This window comes from Haliaeetus leucocephalus, unplaced genomic scaffold (assembly GCF_000737465.1).
Source record: "Haliaeetus leucocephalus isolate CR32 unplaced genomic scaffold, Haliaeetus_leucocephalus-4.0 Scaffold173, whole genome shotgun sequence".
NCBI classification, from domain to species: domain Eukaryota; kingdom Metazoa; phylum Chordata; class Aves; order Accipitriformes; family Accipitridae; genus Haliaeetus; species Haliaeetus leucocephalus.
Window position 1 is genome coordinate 9,857,161 of NW_010972609.1, and position 25,594 is coordinate 9,882,754.

Here is a 25,594-nt window from a genome sequence, read left to right on the forward strand (position 1 = left end):
CTTATATTCCTAGGATAATATGGACAGAAGCAATAGAGTAATTTTACAGTTCAGTGATCAATATATGAAGAAGAAAGTCTTCTTCAAAATAAGGAGGGTAGAAGGGAATGTCACAGAAAATGTGCGAGTCTGTAGTTTACTGTGGTTAGTGGGAGTAATTTGGAAGCTCCATGTTACAGATACCTTGCTTATGGGTGTGGGAAGAAAACCTAAGCAGCACATTGACTTTGTCATTTTACTGAAGACTCATTTGAAATTAATTCATGGATGTAACATATATTGCTGTTTTTCACTTACAGTCTGAGTCACCTAGTAATGGAAGAAGCAATCTAACATCTACTCCTGTTCTGCCAGCACTTTTAGAAAAGTAAGTTTTCTCTAGGTCATCTCGTTACCTATTAAATCCTAGTATGAAATGAAAATGATATAATTTCTATCTTTCCTAACAGAAGTTATATCAAGGCATAAGGTATTGAAATCAGTGACACAATATTGACTTAGGCTGATTCATGATCTGGTAACTGTATTTTATTATGTCACCATCATATTGTTCTTTTCGTGTTCAAAGAGTTTACACGCAGTATCTCAGAACTAAATCGAGCCTGCTACGATCATTGGAACTCATCAAGTAAAAAATGCAGCAGATTATGCATTTACGCATGTGAGTAGGCCTGCCTTCAGAACTTGACAAAACTAAGAGTATTACATGCAATGCACATGGCTTTTATCTATTTATTTATTTAATATATTTCCTGCAACAAATTAATGCTGTATCTAAAGTTGGCTATGAGCATCCCTGGTTATGAATATTCCTTAACTTGACTATCCCAGTAATAGAAGTTTGTGTTTTGCCCTTACCTTTTCAACATGTTGCCAGCTGGTAAGAGTCATATTTTGAAATACTATGATATCTAGTGTCATATAGCTTTTTAAATTGATATGAATAAACATAAGTATACCAAATTTCAAAGTATAATTTATCATAATATTAGATCATCAGAATTTTGCAGAAGTCAAAACAACTATTAAATTGAGTAGTAATTCCTTTTTTAGTATAAAATGAATTGAACATTCAGCTAAATTAAAGCATTAGGTTTGAGATTTTAGTTTTAACAACCTGCGATTTTAGTTTTAACAGCCAGAGAAGGCTGCATTTTAAAATTAAAAAATAGATACATGAAAGAGGTATTTTTTAGCCTAGCAACAAGCAAATACCTCAATATCTATATTTTTCTAGTACCTATAAATTGCAAAAATATTATTTATTAAAACATTTGCCCTTTTGACTCTATATTACTTACCATTAGTGTAGATGTCCTGGCTGGATTAAGGTGTGCTGTTGTTAGGCATTTTCCATAATAGTTTCATGAGTCATTCCATGGGTTTAAATAGTACCACTTTTGGAGCAAAATAATAGTTATATGAACAAGGAAAGCTAAGAATTGCTCTGCTGGAAAGCATGTACATCTGCACATTTCTGGAAAGAACTTTTAAGTTGTTTCAGTTGAAATTCATGTAGACATGTAATTTAATTTTATACAAGTTATTCAAATGTAAAGCCCCTATATTAATAGAATACAAAGGTGGGCAATATGAAAACATGTGAGACTGGGATGAGAAGTGAAGGCATACTCAAGCTGTTCTACAAGGTCTTCGTAAACAGTTACCATTATGGATAGAGGCACTGGTGCATTTGCAAACCCATGTGTGTATATACTTTATTCGTATGTATAATCAGCCCAGAAAGCAAAAATAAAAAATTGTCAGGCACTTTTCCAAATACTTACCTCTTTCAGGAAATGTTGCACATTCTAAGGGAGTTGGTTGCTGATGTTTCAACAGTAAAACTTACTAAAACATCATGTTGATTTTTGTTGTTATTGTTACTACTACTACTACTACTACTACTTCAGTAGTTTAGACTATTTACAATATCACAATAAAATATCTGCAATACTAATTTAAATTGAAGTTTTTTAGGATGTTTTAAACGTGCAAATTAAAAGCTTTAAAATATGTAGATCTCACATCAGTACAGAATATTGAATTTCATGTGCTTTAGATTAGTGCTGAGGCAGGACAAAATTTATCTTATGTCTTTGTTTTTTCTCTGTGCTTTACTAAGAATGAAAATATGCAACAATTGGGAAAACAAAAATGGTGAACTATGGCACTAGTTGTTACAATTCAACAGAACTCTGCAGGATTTAGACCGTCTTTTGAAACTGTACAGAAACTCTAAAAAAACCCCACCCAACCAAAAAAACCCTTATCAGTATTTCTTATTGGATCTTAAGAAAACAAATCATGTTATCAAGTAACAGAAGTAGAACTCGAAATTCAAGTTTGAGCATAAGTATGTATGCATGGGCCAGCTGCTATAGTAGTGTAAAATTATATAGTTCAGCAGTTTTATATAGCACTTGAAGCTTATACTCATGATTTGTTTAAAGTCCAAGTGAAAATAATGTCTACTGTTAATACAACTTCTTGAGAGAAAATCCATTGCCCACAGATGGGGTCAATAAGGACAAATTATTCTGCCATTGATTTTAGTGCCAGAAAAATAAGGCCTACAAAAAGTGTTAGATTCTAGAAGTTGAAATGGGATCCACTGTTGAGCTTATTAAACCTTGACTTTGATAGATTTGCTGAGTCATGTGTGAATCGCTTAAACTCTTTGTCTCAGACTTAAATAAATAAGGGCAGGTGAACACTGCAGAAAGAGAGCAATATACAATGGCTTATTTTTAGGCTAAATGCTGGAAGCTTTTACTTTAGAAAAGTTTTAGTGACAAAAGCTATGTATGAGTTTGTATTTTTTTAACCTCTGCATCAGTTCAGTGTATAAAGTCAGCAGAAGGGAGTACCTAAAAGGCAAAGAAAAAAAAAAAATTGTTAAATTAGTATTTGGTATTATTTCTATTATTTTCCTCTGATGTAGCAGGCTACAATTTCTAAGATGATTTTTAGAAAGTTGAGGGAAGTGTTTTCAAGAATAGCAAATAAATGCCATGGATAAGCCAGGAAACAAATGCTCTTTTCTTTTTTAAAGAAGAAACAAAATGCAAGTTTTAATACCTTAGAAACATATTAATTACTGCTCCTAAATGACAACATTTGGAAACTAAAATTTTGCTTAGTGTTTAATTTTTTTGTTTAGAAAGACATTTCATTTCTCCGATGTACATTGCAGAAGAAAAATCAGGAGTCACAAAATTGCGTGTTATTGTTCTTGTTCGGTAGTATACTCCAAATACAATACATTTCAGTGGTGTTATTTTCTATTTGTCTGTTTCTTTTGCCTTGGCAGTGGAAAGACTAATGGAGAGCCTGAGTGTGAAACCTCTACTTCTGTGCTGACACAGAGTGGGTTGGAAGAGATCAATCCTGAAACTAAAGCCAAGATAGAAGAGGAAGCATATAACAAAGGGTGGGAATATTTTATGTGAACTAAATCTGTAAATGTGCTACCAGATGAGGACATATGTTTTTTATAATGTCATTTAAAATGCAAAATGAGTGACATCATCCATATGAGCTCCTAGAAGATGGTCATAACTGAAGCAATGTGGGAAACAATGCGAGTGAGCTTCACTCATTGTATTTGCATCATAGCTTTCATCCTTTATTGATGTTAGCCAAACTGTGGGACAGCAGTTAGAGATTCTGAATTGGGTGGGTGTTTTTATGTCAATAGTGTTCAGCTTCATGATAAAATAATCCAAAACAACTTTCTAAAATGTTTATTCTGAAAAGCATACATGGAAATGAGTAAAAAACTCTTACAGTAAACTTGTGTTGTTTGTGTCACAAAGTGCTTTACACGGCATGTTTTGGGGTGATTAACAGCTTGGGGATCTGTTTTTGAATGTCAAGCGAAGAACTTTGTACTATGTGAAGAGTGAGACAAAAATTTTGATCTTCTGTGGAATCCAACAAGCCATCTATCTTCAGCACTGATTTGCATTTTTTCTCTAGCAAAAAAAAAAAATATCTAGGGGGTGTTCAAAATTATTGAAAAAATAATAGAGAAATACTTACCAACTCCTTTACAACAGACAAAAGTTGTGCTCTGCTGAGGACTATTATCTCTTTTTCAAGATAAGTTTGGTAACAGAGCTAGTATAATCCTCTGTTAAGGAAGGGTGGCTGTCTGTGTGCCATACTCATGGTCTTTAGCTAATTTTTACTCTCCTCCAAGTGCTGCAACGCTGCTACTTGTGTATTATTGCGTGTAACAAAACATAAAGCTAATTTTTCATCACATAAGAACAGGCTTATACAGCGTGCTAGATTAAGAAAAATGTTTTGTGTGTTAAAGCTATCAGGAAGGCTTGAAGAAAACCAAAGAACTTCAGGAACTGAAGGAAGAAGATGAAGACACACCAAAAGAAAGTCATGATGAACATGAAGAAAGTGAAAATGAAGATGAGATAAAAAACCTGAAAAGCAGGTGAGGCAGTGGTGTAATATGTCCATACAAGAGGAGCCACTTTTTTCTATTTGTGGTACCCAACCAAGTATTTTATACTATTATCTTCCAAGTGTTTTATTCTACTACCTTGACATGTTTTCTTCCAGTCTAGGGAAGCATATTTGAAATAACAGTATTTTCACAGAAAGGCATATGCCAAGATAACATAGTTGCAAAATGCAAAACTTTTTATTTTGATATTTCAACTAAAATTGTATGTTGACATCAAGATGCTTCATCTTGATGGGGTTTGGTTTTGATTTGAGGTAAAAAATATTCCGCAGAAGTTCTTAGATGCCAGAATGTATCTCTCAGTAGGCATGCATTGTCTCATGAAACTTGTAATTCAGGAATCTGATGCCCGTATTTGTGCCATATGTCATTCCCAAAGGGTCTTCACAGGTGAGTCTTTCAGTACATCTACAAGGTGAATGCAGATTAAGATAAGCTCCTCAGTTATGTTGGACTTGCTCTGACTTGGACAGGCAGGTGCTTGCCCCCTCTGAAAGCTCTGTAGGTGCAGCAGAACAGCACTGTGCTGGAGTTCCTGCCTTTCAGCAGAGTGACATGTTTATTGTGTTCATCTCTACCCAATGCTTTTTGTCTATACTGGGGACTTTTGAATCATCTGCTTATTATCTTACCTGAAGCATTTGATGCCTAACTGGAAAACTTTTCTGAAATTGTCAACTTTTCTTAGAGCTAATTATTGAGTCTCCTTGGTGGTTCTACCACTCAATTCAATATATCTGCAATTTCCTGCATTAGAGAGGAATTGAATGCTTGCCAAAGCAAGTAATGTGTCCAATTCCAAGCTAAGGTAGGGATCCTTACCTGGTCCAGAAGAATTAATTTCCATTCCATAACCATTATGGTTATAAACGTCTGCTAATCTGAGATTTCAGCCATGTTCAGAAGGGCAGCTATCTCACTAGGCGTGAAACTCTTAGGAAGAAATGTTTACAACATGTTCTAATGTTTAGTTTAGTTGAGCAAGCTATGAACAGTGCAGAATTTTACATCACATCAAGCTCTGAGATTTGCCAGTTGACAGGTGGGAGAAGTAGAAGTCAAGTTTACAGTCTTCAGCCATCTTGCAAATATCACACATATCTGAGCATACAGCTCTTCTTTTAAGAACAGTCTGATTCTTCTTTGACAAGGTGTTTGTATTTGGAAGAAAGTTGGTGCACTGTACATCTATGAAACTTCTCAAATTGAAAAGCTTAAGATAATAAATTTGCATATGATTAATATATAACAGTTTTCTTTTAATTTTACAGCAGACTTGAAGTCATCATTAATTATTTACATATACTGTACCCCAAACTGTGTAAACACTGGAATGTGGTATGGCTTGTAGTGGCTGCGATAATCATTTTTGCTGTGGTGTTGGGAATATACCATTCATACAACTCCTGTGATGAAAAATCAGAGGGACCTGAAGGGAAGGCCAGCTGTTCTGCTGCCCATCAGTATTCCTGGTGGAACTCAGGATTTCAACATGAGCAACGCACTGAATAATAAAGGAACAATCATGTATTTATGGTACCTGAGCAAGTATGCGTATTAGAACACTGTTTTTAAAGGTAGTGCTTAGTCATCCTTATGGCTGTTAAATGTGATCTGTTAGACAAGTGATTTACTCCACACCATGAGGTTTGGGGATACATTGTGAACGTACCTTGCCAAAATGACAATCTGATAAATAATCTTGTCTGTCCTCTTATTGTAAATGACTGATAGAAATAAAGTAATATTGAATCATAAGGTTGTGACAGTAATGAGCAACCAGCATGACATTTAAAAGAATGATTTGCACAGGACATTGACATCTCTGCTATAATTTTGAAGAAAATCATAAAACCTGCATTTGCAGTTAGTGCTTTATTTTGCATTTCCTGAATTTATTGGTGATTGTTGAAGTACTAATGCCATTTAAGTCCTTTGGGTTTTAAGAGTCTAATTCATTTCCTTATTCATGATTATTGTGTAGAAACAGAAGCTCTTCTATGGAATGTTAGAATTATCTTATCAGACCAAATGCCATGCTGATAACTCCTCTTATAAAATTACTTTATCTGTATGATTCTTTAAATGGAATACTAAGTACATGCATAAATGTATTTTATTATATACTTTAAGAATGGGACCACCACTTTTTTTTTAAATGGGATACACACCAAAACCTAAAATGAGCTTTAGGTGGCACAGTTGGTATCATCAAATAAATCTCGGAACTTACGATATAACAAAGGGACATGCTTTGCAACAAATTTGTGTATGCCACTCAGAGTCAATACTGGTTACAGCAAAAAGTAGTTGCTGTCTGGAAGATGAGATGTGTTGCCCAGGCCCAAAATACAGCAGTCTTGGACATGGGAAGCAATCTTCCAATACTTTATTAAAAAAAAGAAAAAAAGAAAAAAAGAAAAAAAACCTCTTCAAACCTCTGTATACTAGTGATCACACTAAGTGGACTCTGCCCTACTGCTAATACTGGAAATAGACATCCTTTGAGATCTGCATTAGGAACACAGTTCTGCATACAGCCAAAACCCTAGCAGTGCCTAGATGAATCAGGACATGAAAGCAATGAGGACTTTAAAGCGGTCACTGCATGTTTTTCGTAGTTCATTTTCAGAATCTGATGCCAAGTATATAAGTGTTCTGATATGCTTTCAAATATAAACTATGAGGTCATGATAAATTAATCTTTTGCCCAGATTTTTCTACAGTTCTGCCTATTTGGGAGTTGTGAGTTCTTACACAAGAATGTGAAAGCCTGAAATTTTTAGACAAGCAACTTCAAAATGGTGAAGCCATTACCTGTAAAAAACCACACCACCTAGGGCTGAGACCAAAACACGTCACTTAAGGTATACCATGTGTACCTGCTGAACATCACTTCTGATTGAAGATGAACTATGTCTTTCCGTAGCTATATGCTTCAGTCTAATCACAATATCAAAATCAGTGTGACTGCATTCTTCTGGTATTTTCTGACTGATGAGCAAGTCTGTTTACCAACTGAAGGATAAGTATGTTATGAAGGACTGTAATTTCAGTTCAGATGCAGTTAGAATTGTCGTTTTCTTTTGGTGTAAACACTGAACCTCAAGCTAACTATCAAAGAAAACAGGTTTCTAACTCAGTCAGAAATTTAATTCACATATCTGGCACCAGTAACATATATCCTGCTGGTGAATTTTGTTTGTTACATCTTTAGCCACATGTTTCTTAAGAGACATTTATATGGAGAAAGAAAAGAAAAATTTAAAAAAATAGATTTTAAAAAAAAAAAAAAAAAGCAGACCACTACCACTTTTTTGGGGGTGGGAGAAGCGGGGGGGAAGTCTATAAGCAGTTGGGAGGTTTGTTTTTTATTTTAAAGTATATATTGTTGAGGAATATTTAATAAGTGTGCTTAAGGAAGTTCAAAAAGGATAATGGGAAAGTGTCATTTGGTCTAAAATTGTAATTGGTAAAGAATAAGACAGAAGGAAGTTTCTTGCAAATTACTTGGTATCTGTTTGGTTCAGTTAGAATATCTGACTATGAAGAACTACTGTGACATTTCACATACTTTCAGTATTTGAAGAACCTTGTCAGTTGCTCTTTGAATACTTTATTAAAATCAGCTACTTTAACTTAATATTCTTTACAAATAACGTTGATAACTTAATAAGGCAATAAAAATTGAAGGTGAATAGTCCTGAAGATTCAGAATCCTCTATGCCAAAAATTATGGCACATCTTTGATTATGTGATTATGGAAATGTTGGGTTGCACTGAGGAAAAATAAACAACAGTGACTATAATCGAATTAATTAGCTCTTATTTACATCTGTATTGATGTGGGTCCAACACCTTCTTTTAAATACATGTAGAAAGTTATCGATATCAGTAGGACTCTTGAACTGCTTAATGTTAAGCATGTGCTAAATTTTTTTTGCTCAGTGGCTGAACGAAGTCTCCATCGTCTCTTGAAATTCAGCACACTGGCTTTTTGTGGACTTGGTGCACAAGGGCAAATTTCCATAAGTAGATATACTGATTTGAACTGAACTGCTTGCATGTCTAAGGCAAGTATAATTCAGCTACAAAATTACTAATCGTTGCAGGGAATGGACTGAAAGAGGCAAGAGATTTTAATGGGGATGAAAAGATGAATATAAAATTAATTTCTTAAAAAATTGTTGTTCTTTTTATAACTACTTTGAGCAAACTGTCCACTAAAAATAATGAACCACAATGACTAACAGCACATTAAATATTTTTGCTTATATTTTTCAGTTAGTTAATGAAGACACCTTTTTTAATAGGAAACTAGATTGAGCTCAAAAACTATTCTAAATGTAATTTTATCTGTTGGATATCAGTTTTCTTTATCCAGAAAAAAACCCCAACCTCTTCTGTGTTCAAAGATCACATCAGATAACAAGAAATAGATCTATTATTTATGCTATTAACACAAATAGTTTTGTTGAGGTGCAATATTTATTTTTCTGCTTTAACAAGACACATTTATTGTTTTTCCTGCACAGCACAGATGTTTCTAGTAAAAGAATTTTAAAAGGGCACTATTTTTGTGTATCATATTTAAATTTGTAATATTGTAAGATTTTGCACAAGTGTGCTGGTATTGTACTGTATAGTATCACATACTTGAGTTTTGAAATAAAAGTATGGTTTCAAAGTCCTCAGTGTTGCTACCTTAATGGTTTGTTTTTTACATGTACTCTGCATATTAATGGCTATGTTCGTATGAAATACATACTACCTTGTATATACTGCATAATGTAGTGCCATGTTACACATACCAAAGATCTTGTTCTTAGTCTTTCAGTTCTTCAGGAAAATGATGTAGAAGAAGCAAGCAAACTCCTGTTTCAATAAAGAAAGTGTTTGTAAACAGGGTCATCCCTGTCATACCCTAGAAACAAGATGAGAGAGGAAACTGAAATATCCTGGAGAGAGTTTTAACTCCTGCATCAGAGGGAGGCTGCATGTCACTGAGGAGGTTGAACCCAGAAAGCCACAAGGGAAATCTGTAACCTAAGGAGATTGAGTGAAAGGTTAGGATTCTTTATTTCCTTTGTGCTCTTGTAGGCTTGGGAGATCTGGGAAGCCTGGGCTTTGTGGAGAGCTGAACTGCCACACCAGCAGGAAGGAGACAACGCTCAACTTTCACAAAGAATAGAGATGTTACTTCTGAATCTCTGATGGTCTGTGTCAGGGAGAAAAACGTTGGGACAGCAACAACCTTGAAAGGAATTACTGTTACCAGGAAAAGACCCTGACATTTTTATTTTCCACATAAACTTTTTTTTTTTTTTTAAACTTTTGTCCTCTCCTGTTGTTCAGGCTTCAAGGTTCCTTTAGAAATTATTGTAGAGAACAGTTAAGTAAGTCTGTTCTCCCATATCAAAAGTTTTCTGTTTAGCAATCCTCATCAGCATTTTAAAACATGCTGGCATGAAATTCTGGGAATTTTCCTTATAGGTTACTATAAGTAGGTCAAATGCTAATTAAACATTCAGTATAAGGCTGGTTTTTTTTATCACCACACAAGTTGTGATGAAGACTCACACACAGGTTAAAGACTTTTTGTACTGTTACAGTCCAGGTAAGTGATCTTCCACACTGTCTTGGAACAGCTGAAATATAAAAACGAAGAAACTGACCAAAAAAAAAAAAAAAAGATATTTCAGTCTCACTTCATCATTCCAAAATTCTTTTCTCCCTCTCCTAATCTGTAGTTTGCTCTTACAAAACCACGTGAAGGAGCTTATATTTTTGTTTGGTGTTACAAAGGTGTTTATCTCATTTTTCCAGCTAAAAATCCTACTAAACATCAATAGCATGGACAGAGTTTGACTAAAGAAACTTTGCCACAGTGAGGATAATAGGCACAAAGTGTTAAAACTTGGAAGGACAATTAGCATGCAATTTTAAAATGTCAGAAACTCAGCTTTTGACTAGTTTTCATGGTAGGAAATACTTAGCAGTTCAAGGTAAGCATGGAGATGGTAAGATTTTATTTCATGTTCTCAGTGGTTTACAGCCACAGACTACTAGTCTGTGAGAGCTATAGAATAACTATTAGTTTCTGCTCCTGCATTGTAAATGCAAGTGAATCCACTTAGAACTTGCTTCAGTGAGATTAAGTATGATTACACTATTTCAGGTTGCCATCGTTTTGTAGAGGCAGGTAAGTACAACCCAATAAAGGAGTGAATAGAAATTCGAGCAAGAAATTTGTCTTAAGATCTCAAGGAGCTTTACCAATATTCTGTTCCAAAACACAGCCCAAACACAACCCAATTTTCATTTCTTTATTGCTATTGGAGACATCATTTCATTAACCCACAGCATTCTCCAGTCAGCCTGTAGATGCCTGTCTATGTTATAGTATACCCATAACCATGCTGTATGCTGCTTCAAGAGATTGGGCCTGTGCCCAGATAAAAGTTAATACTATCTTAATATATTAAGTGGGAACTTTCTACAATGCAAACCGCAGTTTAAAGAGGTAGCTACTGTTAGGCTTGTGTTTACAGGACCTTGAAAACAGCGTGGGGATATAGGACATCTAAAAGTTTACTGAATCACAAACAACACGATGTAACAAAATCATTCTGTTGCAAAAAAAGGCTCATATCATTCTGAACTGTATAAGCAGGTAAAGTAATTTATTAATCAGTACTTGGCATTGGCAAGGCCTCAGCTAGAGAGAAAGAGTGAGCAAGCTGGGGTTTCTTAGCTGAAAGAAAAGTGGGAGCAGAGGCATAACTCTTTAAATACATAAGATTGTTGCAAAACATAAGGGAATAAACTATTTTTCATGTTCATTTCCAACAGGAAAAAAAGTGATAGGTTTACACCACAGTGTGGATAAGTCAGTTTAGACTAGGGAATACCTTTTAACAGTAAAGGACAGTGAAGCACTGGAATAGAGCATTTGAGGAAATGTTAGGAATTTGTCACTGGAAGTCTTTAAGAACAGGTTAGACAAACATCTGTCAGGAATAACATAAATACAGCTGATCCTACTGACAGTAAAGGTCACTAGCTGATCTCTTGAACTCCATTCCTGCTCTGTGTTGGAATCTCTGCAAAAAAATTGTTTCTTTGCTAAGGCTTCCTGAAGGTTTTTAAAGTTATAGCCGTGAGGATCATCAGTGTTTTGAATCAATCTATTAGAGTTAATGTTTGTTGGAACTTCACAAAAGGCAGCATTGAAGGGACTGGCTTCCCCCTCTGTCCCTACAGTCTCACAAGGAATCCCATTTACAGTAGTGTATCTCCAAATCTGTTCAAAACTAAGTATCATATTATCTCTGTGTTATGGTACCTATTTTTGCATTGGAACTCTAAAGCAAAGGAAAGTAAAATTACTACATGAAGATAAATAGGATAGTGGGGAATGAATGCCCTTCCAATTCCAAAAGAAAAGTCCTGCCTGGCATGCTGTGATACAATAGAGAATTTGTTTTATTTACCAGATGAATAGACAACATGAGTAATGAGCTGTTAATCAGTAAAACAGGAAAAAATAGCAAAAGAAAAACTTATTTCAAAGCGTTTACTGACTTAGCAGTCTAACAGTCTTATCTCCCTTCCTCAGCTGTGTTTTCTGAGTCAGCAGTAGTTAAATTTTCCAGCAAGCCCTACATGAAAGAAAGTGTAAAGGGTGATTAGGGATTTCCAGTCAGTGACCTCACCTTTGAGTGGGACAGTCAACACATTTGCTCTGACATTCTATGAAGCAGTGCGGTGACAGCTGAAGTCGCTTTCAAGAAGTCATCTCAAAGGTGGTCTGACAGTATCCAATACCTTAACTTTTCTTAGCAAAGGAGACAAATCACCTTGAATTTCTTAATTTTCCAAGTTGGTGACAATGGCAACTTATTTTGGGGTTACCTCAGCAGTGTTTTTCGTCTGGATTATGACATTCATGGCTCAAAATTACTTTATAACAGGTATGTAAAATTCCACTTTTTAAAGTCTCCTAGTTGAACAGTGATGTACTTGAAAAAAGTAGCTAGATTTACAAACAAAAATGGGGGCAAGGGAGCATGTGTAAATGTGTTTCTGGCATAGGAAACCACAGGGTTTTGAGAATACAGTGCAATGGAAACTACTCTAGCATATAGGGGAACTTTCACTGTTAGTCTAATTCAATTACAGTCTAAATGCTGTAGCATTATTGTCTAAGTGCTACAGAACTGTTTGTTTTAAAGATCTGGTATTGCATTTAGGATTAAGTTCAGATCTATTGAAATGTGATTTTATTTTCTATTATTTAAAATACCACAGCAAACAGTTTTGTACAATCCTCGGAGAGCAAAACATGCATGAAACCAGTTCTGTGTGTCTGTGATAAAATGCTACCTTTAATGCAGTGTTTTGCTCTGATTTGGCAATATCCTGACACTGTCTTAATTTGCAACATCGAAGGAAATCTGTGGCAGGGATCATCTCCAGGGCAGTCATGCCTGTCTCTGGTTAATACAGTGCAAAAGTTCCTCTTCTGTATAAACTATCTGTGAAAAAAATTAACATAGGGAATTGCCAACATCAACTTTATCACACAGTTCTTAGATAACCCTCCTCCCTCAAATGTTACTATATGAAACTATTTTTTCAGTCAGGGTCATATAATAGCCCTTTCTTCTATATGTTAGTGAATTTTGAATGTCTTCTCCTTCAGGTTCCATAATGAACTTGATGCAATCTATTCTAACTGCAGTAGCTACTAGGATATCTGCAGATACTCAATGTACGTCAGATGTTTCCAGATGTTTCACTGTAATTTGCAAGGAATAAATGCTTGTTCTACCTATGTAAAAGAACATACACCATTGTTGCAGACAACTGATATTCTTATCTACTGAAAGGCTTTTGAAGGAAACCTAGACTGTGAATTAGATGCTCAACTCAAATCCTATTGAAATTCCACAGGATTGGAGTACCTAACAACAGTAGTCTCCTCCAGCAATCCCAACCACTGAATAATTTTCACTGGGGAAATGGAGAGCTTGAGTCTTAAGATTATTCCTTCCAGCTGTTAGGACCCCTCTCACTTCCCCTCCAAGCCTCCCTTGGGGTACCTACTCATGCATCCTCTGCTCATTGGTCCAAGAGCTCCAGTTAAGCTCAGGGCTGATCTCCAGCTGTGTTTTGGAGCTGTGTTGTAGCATGCCCTGTCCCCTCCTGTAGTGACTTACTGACTGGGCTTCACAGACGTACTCTGGACTTAAGTTGTAGGTAGCCTTCTCTCCAGGATGGACTTCAGGCATCTTCTGCTGTTCCCAAATGGACTTTCTGGATGAACTCTGCATCTGACTCATTGTCTTGTTCTCTCTGTGGCTGCCAGTGAAACCTGCCACTGTCACCACTGTGGTCCTGTTTAGGTGCTGTGGGACTGTGCCCCAGTGGGTGAGGGCACTGTCCTGCCTGTGCTGTGGTCACCCGCAGCTCCTGGGTCTTCTTTCCTTGTGCAACAGCCTCATTCTTGCTGCTCCCTGACATCAGCAGCCAAAGGAAACTCTCTCTAATAAATCAGAGTGAAGGCTTGGTGCAAGGCAAAGAGATAGAAACAACAGCTTCCCCCAGAAAGCAATAAGATAACTAATGCCCAATAAAGCCAATACCCATAGCTTACAAAAATCAAACAATTTTCTTCCTGTCCTATGACAACTTTGTCTTGTTGTGAGATTCTTCTGTCTAGGTCTTCCCACCCTTCTCAGTATAACAGTTTTTTCACACAAGACCTAAATACTGAGGAGAATGTCCTATTATTAGTAGGTTAACTAAATAGAGCAAAGCTTAAAGTACAGCTATGTGCAGCTTGAGGACCAAAAAGGATAATATGCTTCTGAAGGATTGGTCTGTCTCCTGTACAAACTCAGTCATCTTTAGAACAGAGTTCAGAGGTGATTTAAGAACTGATGAAAAAGACTTGAAGAGGCTACTGTTCTTTTTCTGGATTTCTTCCTTATACTGTAAAAATGTCTGGAACTTAGATTGAAGCTGATAACTTTTCCAAAACATTTCTTTTACTTCACCATTTTGTTTTAAAAGGCTTAGTGAATTCTAAGGTACAACTTTGGTCGATGTCCTACAGTCACTTTTCTTATCACTTAAGACTTAATTTTCTGGTACTGAATTTTTATATTATGCTATGTATCTATAATGCATTTCTCATGTAAAAATACTTGTCCTGTAATTGAATGACTAAAGACTGTCATAGTTTACAACTATCTCGGCAACTTTCTAAGATTTCAGGAAATTCCATTCAGTCAGCTGCTCAACTTTATTTGAAATTTGTAAAGTTGGTCACTGAGAAACTTCCATTCTCCACATTATATTTTTTAAAAGTTGTATTAGCTCATATCTAAAGATAGGAAAATAATTGACCAAGTAAGCAATAAGAGTGAAGTCTCAGCATAAAAAGTAGTAAGGGGAGAAAGGAATTAGGCATAAACCCTAGAGGAGGAGTGGGGTCTTGAAAACAAAGAAAGAGGAATTGTGGGATGTGCCTCAGCAGCTGAGACAGGGAGTTATTCAGGAAACCAGAAATTATTCTCAAGAGGACCGAGAGAGTTGCCTGCTAGCAAAAGGGAATCAAGAAAACTTAACACCAGAACAAGTAGAGTAGAGTAGAGTAGTTGGAAGGCACCTACAATATCATCTAGTCCAACTGCCTGACCAGTTCAGGTCTGACCAAGTTAAAGCATGTTGTCAAGGGCATTGTCCAAATGCCTCTTAAACACTGACAGGCCTGGGGCATCGACCACCTCTCTAGGAAGCCTGTTCCAGCATTTGACCTCTCTGACACAGAAGTGCTTTGGCCAAAATGAAGGCATACAAGAGGACATTCATGAAGACAGGCTGGCTGAAAGGAAGAAATTTGACAGTGTGAATCATCTTCACACTGGGACTACTTGGATAGACTTGAGATCCTTGATACCTACACACACATCTTCACTGAGTAACAGGGGTTCTCTGCATCCTCATGCAATATGCAATATGTTTGGGCTTGTCTTATGTTCAAGTCAGAGCTGGATGCAGCCACGATTTGGCTATGGAGACTGCTCAAGTGTTCAGTGGCTCACCTGCCATGTGACTGGGTCTACACAGTACCAAAAAGTGTTAATGGGAGGCCACAGCCTCCATCGCTGCTGAGATAAACCCACCTAATTCAATGATTGCTGTACCAAACATTAAAGTCAATTAAACTAAATGTAAGGACAGCAGAGATACATCTTTTACCAGAAGCCATTTCCAACCCCACCACACACAGTGGGAGAGAAAAGCCTGCCTTTCTTTTAGCACTCCACAAAAGCTTAGTCATCTTTTTATCCCCTTCTCATCATGAGAGTGACTTGGCTGCTAGTTCTATCTTTTCATTCATAAAATTCAGTTTAACCTTTGTTGCTAATAAGCCATGTGGTGGATCTGCAGGCATCACTTCATCCTGCCTTCAGAGTTTGTGGATTGCCTGTATTCTGATGCATAGATTTTATCAAGTATTCATTAGGGTACATACCTGGTGAGCACACAGTCGGAAAAGCATATTGAGTAAGGAAGTAACACCTGTGGCTGTTGGTTATCTGAAATGTTTGCAAGGAAACACTGAAATGTTTCATTTAATATGGCAATTACTGTATGTAACTCAAGAAAGAAAAAATCTTTTTTCCAGTATATGCTTCCAGTGAAATATGGAGGTAAAAGAGCAATATCCTTTCCCCTCATCTGTGTCAAATCCTGAATCCTGTCCTATGTCCTTAACACAGGCTAAGAAAGTAAAGCAGGTGTAATCAGACCTAAGCTATCCATTTCCTGGTGCAGATGTCATGAATAGTGTGCCAGCTGTGGCTACCGAAAAAAGCTGGATGAACTACCTATGGAGGAGGAATGGGGAAAAGTGTCATAAATTCACATAGCCTATCTCCTCTTTTCCTGCTGCCTGCCAAGCACTCAGTAGATTGAACACTTGACAGTGGCTGGGGGGTGGAAGCATCATGCCAAGCTAGGAAAAAAAATGAGAAGTTTAGGAGGAATAAGGAACATAAGGAATGATAAAGTCTTTATAGGCGTATTTTCTTATTGATATATTAATTCCATGAAAAATTATGTATAATACCTTTGATAGAACTCATATTGGTAAGAGTGGTGTACTGACAGAATCAGTGCCTCAGTGCAACTGTTAGTTTTATCATTTTAATTTAAAGAAAAGGAGAAAAACCCTGTCTGATTACTCTTCCCATTTTGCGTGAATAAGTATGACAAATAAGAGTGTCTTTTCTAAGAAACTGACTCCTGGTAATGACTCAAATGCCAACTGTATATGCATTTATTCTAACAACAGCCAAACCTCTTGAAATTCTGGACTGTTGTGTTAAGAAAATATGTTGTATTTTTAAAGTATATCTTTTTTGCTAGAAATTATTTTTCTACTATCCTCAAGCTAGAAACTTTTAACAATGTTCAATTCAGTTGAATGTGATCTTAAATTCTTCATGAGGAATAAATGTTAATATTCAAATACTAACCTTGAATATTTATGTCTAAATTACAGGTTCCATTCTTTCACCTTGCAGGATCACAGGTGTAGGAATTTATCTTGAGGAGAAAGTTAATTTCTCAGAAGCAAGTAATGCATGTAATCAACTGAATCTACAATTGGCAAGTAAAGACCAAGTTGAAAAGGCTTTGAAACATGGCTTTGAAACATGCAGGTATATGACATCAGTTAGTGTCTCATTACCTGTAGTGAATGCCTTTACACACATCTGAGGCTGGTGATAAATCTAATATTAAAAGTACTAATGCTTTTTATTGTAGCTATGGATGGGTAAAAGATGGATTGGTTGTCATTCCTCGGATAACATCAAACAAAAAATGTGGTAAGGGCAACGTTGGACTAGTGCCATGGTATGCTGAACCCTTTAAAACATTTAAGGTTTACTGCTTCAATTCCTCAGGTATGTAAGCATGACAACTACATTTTTTGTGGTTTGGTTTGGGTTTTATTAATATCTGCATGAAAAAATCACAACAAGTGAGTGAGTTCTTATAATTTGTTGGCCCTTTCCCCCCTAGTCTTACATGTTGTCAAGCTGTACTTAGCTCTGTAGTGTAAAAATCTTCCAAGAAATACAAAAGATCAATTCAGTTAATCTGAATTAATAATTTGGTGCTGCCATGAAAGCTCTTGAAGAAGAGTTGCTTTTACCATTCTGTAATGTCGACATAATGGTCTTAATATGTTTTGATTATTTAGGCACATTAATTTGAAAGAGAGTGAATCGAATCTTTAAGTAGAGCGTCTGTGTGTGGTGTGCGTTTTCTTTTAAAAGACCAAGAGTAGAGTACTTCAGGAAAAGTTGAATGTTTTTTCATGAAAGGAAATGTATCCATTAAACTAAATTAAAATATAAGCTAGAACAGCTGAGAGACCATAAAATTAACTAGATTCCCAATCTACTATCAGTAAAATCAAACAGCTTCCTTTAATGTGCATCATCCTATGTGTGAAAAGACCTGTCCTTCCCCTCATTCTTGACTGTCTGTTTCCAGATTGAAGATACAACAGTGGAACTTGGGCCTTGATATAAGTTAGATCTTCTCAGCACAATAGATCAATATTGTTTCTTAATGACTTCTGTGGTATTAACTAAAAATAAGTATTTAACGAGAGACATTGTGTTCCTGCTAATGTCCTGTATCTATGGTTATTATGTAACAACTATCCTGATAATTAGACCATATACAGGATCAATAAATTATTTCTGATCAGTCCCCAGACCTTGCCAATGAGTTTTAGATAACAAGAGCAAGAAATTATGTACAAAATCCTGAAATTTTTCAGGAAAGATGTGTGAATAAGAGTTGGAAAGATCAGGAGAAAAATGGATATGCAAGATATACCCATTCATAGATACAAAGACCTAAGACCATGTCTGGTGACTGTGCACATTGGAGCTTACGAAGAGACTGATAATCAAGCTGTTAGGGAGAAGGCCGTGCCTTCACTAGCAGGACTTTTTTAATGATCCTGGGCCATTTTAGTGAAGGAGAGTACATAATATAAGCAGTCAGCTTACAAAGTATCCGATAAGAAAGCACTGCAGAGAGAAAGCACCGTTAATAATTGACTTATCACCTAACCTGTAGAGTTAAAAATGACATGATTGGACTAACTTAGTTTTTCTCTACAGCCCATAGCTTTTATTGATGAATGCATAGGTGAATTAGTACTCGGGCAACATGCTTTAAAAGAAGCTGCTCCTATTGGTACCGTTATTTCTTCTGTTCCTATGCAAGATGGTGTTTCAGTGCATGAAATATGTGTCAGAAATGTTGGGTAGGTTGGCTAATGCTAAGGAGGTAGCAAGTAATTCTAAATTACTTGTTTTGTTTAACTTTAACTCAAAAAAATTATACTGTTACCGTATGTGAAGAAAGTTAAGCTTGCTGAATGGTTAGAAAATAACTTAAAGTAATGTATATTTACTATTGGGATGATTCTGCATTTCTTTATCTTAATTGCTAAACTGTTGCCTGTTCTGGCTATTACTTAGCCAAAATATTTGGCAGAAACTCATTCTGTCAATTTTCTTTGTGCCAAAGAAATGCCAAAATCACTTGAAAACGGTAGTGGAAAAAGTAAAAAGCTCCTGCCATTTAGCTTTTTATTCTGTGAATGTAACTGCGTCATCAGACATCCCACAGGGATTCATCTGGAGAACAGCACATTCATCGTTTCCCTGTTATTTATGTTGTAATCTGCTTGTTACTTTAGTGAAATTTTTATAGCTTTATAGAATATAGAACCTCACTAGAAAAGAAGAAAGCTGAGTTCACATTTTCACATGAGCCTGATTCAGAACTCAGCTTTTCCATTTACATATGAAAGTCCACTTGCACCCACATTTTTATATAGACAACATTCACATCATTTAAATTACTTAATTTCTGAGTGTGCCTGAAGTTTGTTTCTTTCTAGCCCCCATTAGAATTGTGTCACTTTTTAATCTCATGCTGGTGCCTGGTTTACCTGAAAGTTTTATGGGCTACTTCTATTTCCAGAAAATCAAAGTAGCGTTCCGAGTAGCAACAGTGCATACATATCTTTTGAATATATACACAATATAATAGAAATATTTTTGAATCTGGGATCTGCAGTTAAGTCTCCTGCTCTGCAGAAGGTCATATTATTGGGTTTTATATGCGTTATTATTCTAAGTACTTTTCAGGAAGAATCTTGTCATTGGTATGCAATTATAAAATGAGTGCCACACCTCCTCAAAAAAGTGTTTCACTGTGTGAGTAATGATAAAAGGTGCGTAATCTGGGTGGTAGACACATGTTTGAAATAGGCATGACTGATTTGGGTAACACTTTTGTGAATAAACAAATAGTAATTTCCAGAGGGAATGACTGAGGAACGATTTCAATAAACGCGTGTATACACTAAGTACAAAACTAACATCCGAAACAACTCTTATGTATTACCTTTCCCTGCTGCAGATGTTCAGATTAATTCATGTAAACCAGATCCAACTACAACCATACTACCTTCATCAAGTGCACCAACGGACTTAACTGCATATTCAGGCTCTGATTTGATTGAGAACATCACAGCAGTGCCCCATGTGACTGAGTCAGAACAATCCCTGAAAAACATAAAATTCCGCGTAATATGTATAACTGAAACTATATTGCCAACAGAGGGGACTACTACAAAAATGCCAGAGGAACACTCACCGATTGACTCTCCTAACTACACTTCCCATGCTGCTTTTAAGAATGATGCCATTGTCTTTGGAGGTAAAGATCATATATGGTAGCTATTTAATTAGAAGAGCTAGTTACATGGATGTTAGCAGTAAAACTGTTTACTGCTATTTTTATTTGCTACTCCAGCATCCATTTGGATATAGCTGAACCCAGAGGCAGAATAGGAGTGTTATAGTTTTGCAAAAGCAAAGCTTGAAGGCCGAGGATCTTTAAATAATTTTTAAGTAAGATCTTATTTTATAACTTTTTGATAATATTTTTATACGAAATAGTGGAAGTTCATTCTGGTTAATGTGATTTTGGGTAAATACATCTCTGAGAAAGTCTTAGCAAACACCATGTCCTCAGAGTAATGGAAAACTCTGCAGGCTCTTAAAAACAAAAGAAGCCAAGAAAGTTTTAAGGAGAATTGTTGTTCTCCAAATATGGAGGTGGTCTCAAGATATGAGGTCTGAATAAGTAATCCTAATATACAGCAACTGAGAAATAGAATAAATATGAGGAAAAGCATTCTAACTGTAAGGACAGTTAATCACAAAAATGTGTTCTCTAGGTAGGTTCTAAAAACCCTCCAATGAGCAGATTAGATAAAACATCTGTCAGGGACTGCCTAAATACGTGTTTTAGTCTCTCTTGAAAAAATGAACAGGAGTAACTAACCTTTTGAGATTTCCTAATACCCCTACTCCTGAGTTGATGTGTATGTACCTCCTACACTAGCCTGTTTTTAGAATAATCTGGATTTATGCTCATGAGCCTTTAGAAAGCCAGGATTAAGTACATATAAAAACTCTATGCTTACCTCCACACTTTTATCTCTAGGCATCCCCACTGCACTTCTTGTTCTGGCAGTCATCTTCTTCATTATTTCAGTTGTTCTAGCAGTCTGCTATATCAAAAAGTAAGTTTTTTCTTTTTTTTTTACTCTTGGACTGAGTCAACTCCTAGAGTACAACCAGTGAATATTTTCAATATATAGCTGAAGAGCAGAGAAATAATGATAATGACATAACACTGTAGCACAAAGAACAAAATCTGAAACCCTGTTGTTATCCAGATAAAGATTGTTGGTGCTGTTGCCATTCCCTTCTTTAGAAAAAGAACCAAGGACAAGTATTGCCTATTTTTGATTAGTCAGTCATGCCTAGCATGAAACATTTCCAAGTGTGCCAAAATAGCAAAAATGAAGTGTGCATCTGTTTGTATATAAGCCTGTTTATGCAGTTTTTTTCTTGTTTCTTTCTATGTCAGACTCAAGGTAAAAGTTTTTATTCTTGGACTATGATTGAGAAAAAAAAAAATTGTTGAGCTCATTTGTCATGCGTAAAGATCTTCAACACAGTGCATCATTAAATCGTATCAAAAAGTTGTGTGCATTTCTCACATCCTAGACCAGATAGCTTTATCATTATGTACCACAAATCCTGAATATACATCGTCTGTTTAAAAAAAAAATAATATATATATTTCTTTAAAAAGCACACTGCTTGAAAAAGTACAATGATCTAGTATGCCACTATTCTCTGTGAGAGTTTTGCCTGAGTATGGCAAAGAAAGTTAACTCTAGAAATTCTTCACTTTATTTCTTGAGTGATACTGCCCAAACTATGTCAGTGTTCCTGCCTTACTAACCTTTTTTCTACTTAAAGGTACAAGCAAACCTTCCCATTTTCAAACAAGAATCAGCAAAAAGAAATGGTTGAAACTACTGCTCTCAAAGAGACTAAGTCAAATGACAAAACACCTGAGAAGGAAACAACGAATAATGGAAAAAAGGTAGAAGAGTCTAAAACCAAGCCTGAGGCAACAGTAAAATGTCTAGAAGCAGAAGTTTAAGGGGAAGAATGTATACTTCTTGATAGAAATGTAAAATGAAGCAAACAAAATTCAGCAATGCTTTTAAACATGGGTGATTGTAAATACTCATGAATGAACATTTTCTCTATCTTAACGTATGAAAACTTGTTTTTTTAATAATTACATCTTTAGCTATAAATGCTCTTGCAGAAGAATATGGTATCTTGTTTACCTGAAATAAATAAGAAATCCATACTACAGCTCATTTTTCATCTTTAATAAAGAAGTAAATAGGAATATGCTATTAACGACATGCAGTGTGTTAACTATTTGCATGGAATTCAGATCAATATATAATGAAAGGGGTTTTTTTATATGGGCAGAGGATGTCTGCTAACTTAACATGTAAAATAAAATGATGATACTGTAGTTCTTCCTCATGTAGATTAGCTTATTTCCATTAAGTAGTTGCATACTGTTTTTAAAAAGTCTGTTTACAAACAGAAGAAATAAGTCTGTTTACAAGTGAGTAAAAAAGGATCAACCCACTGTCATTCAAATACCCAAGGAAGGGTACAAAGATGCTGACGTTTATATATATATATACAGCAATTAATAACTTTCTTAGATATCTTCATCATATCATAATTTACTGTTTTATTTATTAAAACCTGTATTATTCTTCTGCATCAGATATTTGACAGGGAAAAAACCCCTTGAACTGTATCTCAACAGTTATATTTAAGATCTTTTGTGTATATTTAAGTGTGGCTTTCATAATAAAGATCTCAAATGTTATGGGACATTTACAGTACTTCATAAAAAAATAAAGCATGGTAGATATAGCTGTCTGGACAACTTATTCTCATGAAAGCTGTCTCATGGTAAAAAGAGTTCATATAACTTTAATGTTACAGAAGTAATTAGTTGTTCTAAAACAACAACACTGGCAATTTATCAAATATTTTCTTGACTAAGTTGTTTGGATAACTTATTTTTATATGTGAAGGGGTTATTATAGCAAAGGGAGTTTCTTTTTAGATCCAGCAAGTTGAAAAACGTTAAGTCTTAAATAAAATAGCAATAGAACTACTCACCTGTTTTCTACAGTGTAGGATACTGGGTTATGAACTTTCGTATTTTCAATTCACAGAAATTTAAAAATTGCCCAGTGCTTATATATTCCACTCGATAGTGAGTTATAGTGTATTGCTAATAGCATACTTAGCAATTCCCTTTGTTGTTTTTTTGTTTTCTCTTTTTTTTTCTTTTTCCTTTTTCTTTTTTTTTTTTTTTTTGATAGCTCAGAAATATTTCATGCCTCCAAGAGTCTGGACTGTGTTGATATGCAGTCCACCACTGCCATTAAAGCTATACTACTGTACTACTGCAGAAAGACTGTGATTCAGTACAGCTCTAAAAACTACTAATTTCAGATGTCCATCAACAGAATTTCAGCAGAAAAATGTGCAACAGAGGGAACACTAGATACAGCCTTCCCACTCAGATAAGTAATTCCTCTCATTGCAAAACACTGCAGTAATGCCATGTATCTCTCCTGGCAACCCGAATGAAAGCACTCTATGCTGTGTAAGCAGTGAGAGTACACAGCAGAAATAAGGCCATCAGGAAAGGCCACAGCCAACACTTGTCATGATGGTGTCAGAATAGTAAATGGGCTTAAGGACACAGGCAATGTTAGCGGATTCCAGGTAATTTTGGACTTTTTTGTGACACTTTACAATTTCCCTTCCACCTCTCTTTTCCATGTTTTAGAGATTAGAAATTACCTGGTTTTCTATTCTTTTTCTCCACCACCAAGAGATAATTATCACTTCTCTTACTCTCCTACTGACATTACCTCTATTCCACAAGTATCAACTTTCTTTTCTCTCAGATTATCTCATTCACACCTAAAGAAATTCAGAAAATTGTTCTCTAGTTCTACTCCAGCTGGAAGTTTATTGCTTCTGTTTTATATCTAAATAAGGGGTTTTTTCCCCTGAAGTGTTTACTTTCTAAAAAATCTATACCAGCCGATATAATAAGATATTGCCATAACCTATAAATGTCTTATCATGTACCTTAAAAGCTCAGATAGCTTTCATCCTGACCCTCACACTGACACCCGGCCAATGCACGTAGTGTGATCTGCCCCTCCTTTCCATTACACAATTTATGCTAACACTACAAAGGCTGAAAGGAACCTGTTACACTGTTCTGTATGTATAAAAGCTAGCTATAAGTACTAATCAACAAGTACTGTATTTGATATTGTCTGTATATAATGAGTACTGCTCAGTCACATTCAAACTAGAAGGTATAAAACATACTTGCTCATTGTTTAATAGAATTGCAAGGGATGTACCACTACAAAGCAAACAGGAAACATTTATTTAAGTTCTAGACAGAAAGTGCCAAAAACCCAAATCCTTAACCGGTAGTAGCAGAAACTTAAGAGAAATTCTTCATTACGTTTCTGACTTTTCTCAAGTGTTGTGCTTCTTTTTTACAAGGCATTCTCAACAGCTATGAAGGTCCTTGACGTCTCAGAAATGGCATTATGCTCAAGTGTCTTGGACAAATAATTCATTCCACCTAGCAGGAGATGAGTTTGTATTAGTCATTTGACAGTAACACTACCCAGATTCCCACACTGAGGCTACAGATGTTTGCTGACCTTCGGCAAAAGGGGCGGCTGGCCTGCAGGAAACGGAGCGACGTTCCCAGTCCAACCCCATCCCTGTCTGGAGTACAGGGATGCCTTTATGGTGGGAAGTACACGTGTCTATGTGTGGACAGAAGCGGGCAGGAAGGGGAAGTACTACTCCTTTTCTCCTCTTTAAATAAAAAAAAACCAACCCAAACCACTCTAGAATTAAACCTTGAAGCATCAGGATGTGGATGACCTAGAGGATGTTCTACAATTTCTGTTCCTAAATGGCTTGTTATCATTTATGGTTGGGTTTTGTTTTTTTTTGTAAAAAGGTCAGCGAGCGTTGACCTTTGCCACACCCCCCCAACTCCCACACCCTCCACGCAGGCCGGGGTGCTCTCTTCCCGCCCCCCCGGGCTGGTACGGCAGGGTGGGGCGGTGTTTTGCACCACCAGTTGCTGGCCCGCGATGGTGTCCCCAAGGCAGTTAAGTATCATGTAAATCGCTACTGACGAGAGCTAACGGAAAAGAGAGAATAGCACAGGCAGCCGTACGTCCCTTCAGACGCCGTGAGCCCTGAGCTGTGCAGCGCTGAGTGGGCACCTGCTGGGGGTGCAGCAAGGCCCGTCTGCGGAAAAGTTACCCCGCTGTGGTCGTTCCAGCTGTTACAGGACGACTCTCAACGGAAGCAGCTCGGTACACCGAGCTTTCTGCGGCAGAACTGAAAGGATGTCCAGGCGGGGCCCGCTTCGCCCGGCCGTAAGGCGATCGCCGGCTCCCCCGTGCGCAACGGCCTTCCAGCCCGGACCGCTACCGGGCGGGCGGCGGGTCAGGCCGGCAGCCGCCCCGCC

At 36.4% G+C, this 25,594-nt stretch overlaps 2 protein-coding genes across 2 annotated transcripts in view; both read left to right on the forward strand.

Moving 5' to 3' along the window:
* Positions 1-6,028, forward strand: part of MRVI1 (murine retrovirus integration site 1 homolog) — a 66,849-nt gene extending 60,821 nt beyond the window's left edge. The window contains exons 20-23 of the mRNA XM_010563790.1: positions 300-367; positions 3,314-3,433; positions 4,325-4,456; positions 5,761-6,028. Coding sequence (XP_010562092.1) covers positions 300-367; positions 3,314-3,433; positions 4,325-4,456; positions 5,761-6,001 — 561 coding nt within the window. The 3' untranslated portion in view covers positions 6,002-6,028. The remainder of the gene's footprint in view (positions 1-299; positions 368-3,313; positions 3,434-4,324; positions 4,457-5,760) is intronic.
* A 6,179-nt stretch (positions 6,029-12,207) lies between these two features.
* LYVE1 (lymphatic vessel endothelial hyaluronan receptor 1) lies at positions 12,208-22,709 on the forward strand. The gene is made up of 6 exons (XM_010563791.1): positions 12,208-12,462; positions 17,067-17,226; positions 17,333-17,472; positions 20,021-20,320; positions 21,113-21,191; positions 21,940-22,709. The coding sequence occupies exons 1-6, from the start codon at positions 12,381-12,383 to the stop codon at positions 22,124-22,126; spliced, it is 948 nt and encodes a 315-aa protein (XP_010562093.1). The 5' UTR covers positions 12,208-12,380; the 3' UTR covers positions 22,127-22,709.
* The last annotated feature ends 2,885 nt before the right edge of the window (positions 22,710-25,594 follow it).

Excerpts from the sequence above, each read along its gene's own strand:
- LYVE1 (XM_010563791.1), top strand. The coding sequence starts at position 12,381 with ATGGCAACTTATTTTGGGGTTACCTCAGCAGTGTTTTTCGTCTGGATT. Across the intron at positions 17,227-17,332 it reads CATGGCTTTGAAACATGCAG|CTATGGATGGGTAAAAGATG; the intron begins GTATATGACATC and ends TTTTTATTGTAG. Across the intron at positions 17,473-20,020 it reads TTACTGCTTCAATTCCTCAG|ATGTTCAGATTAATTCATGT; the intron begins GTATGTAAGCAT and ends TCCCTGCTGCAG.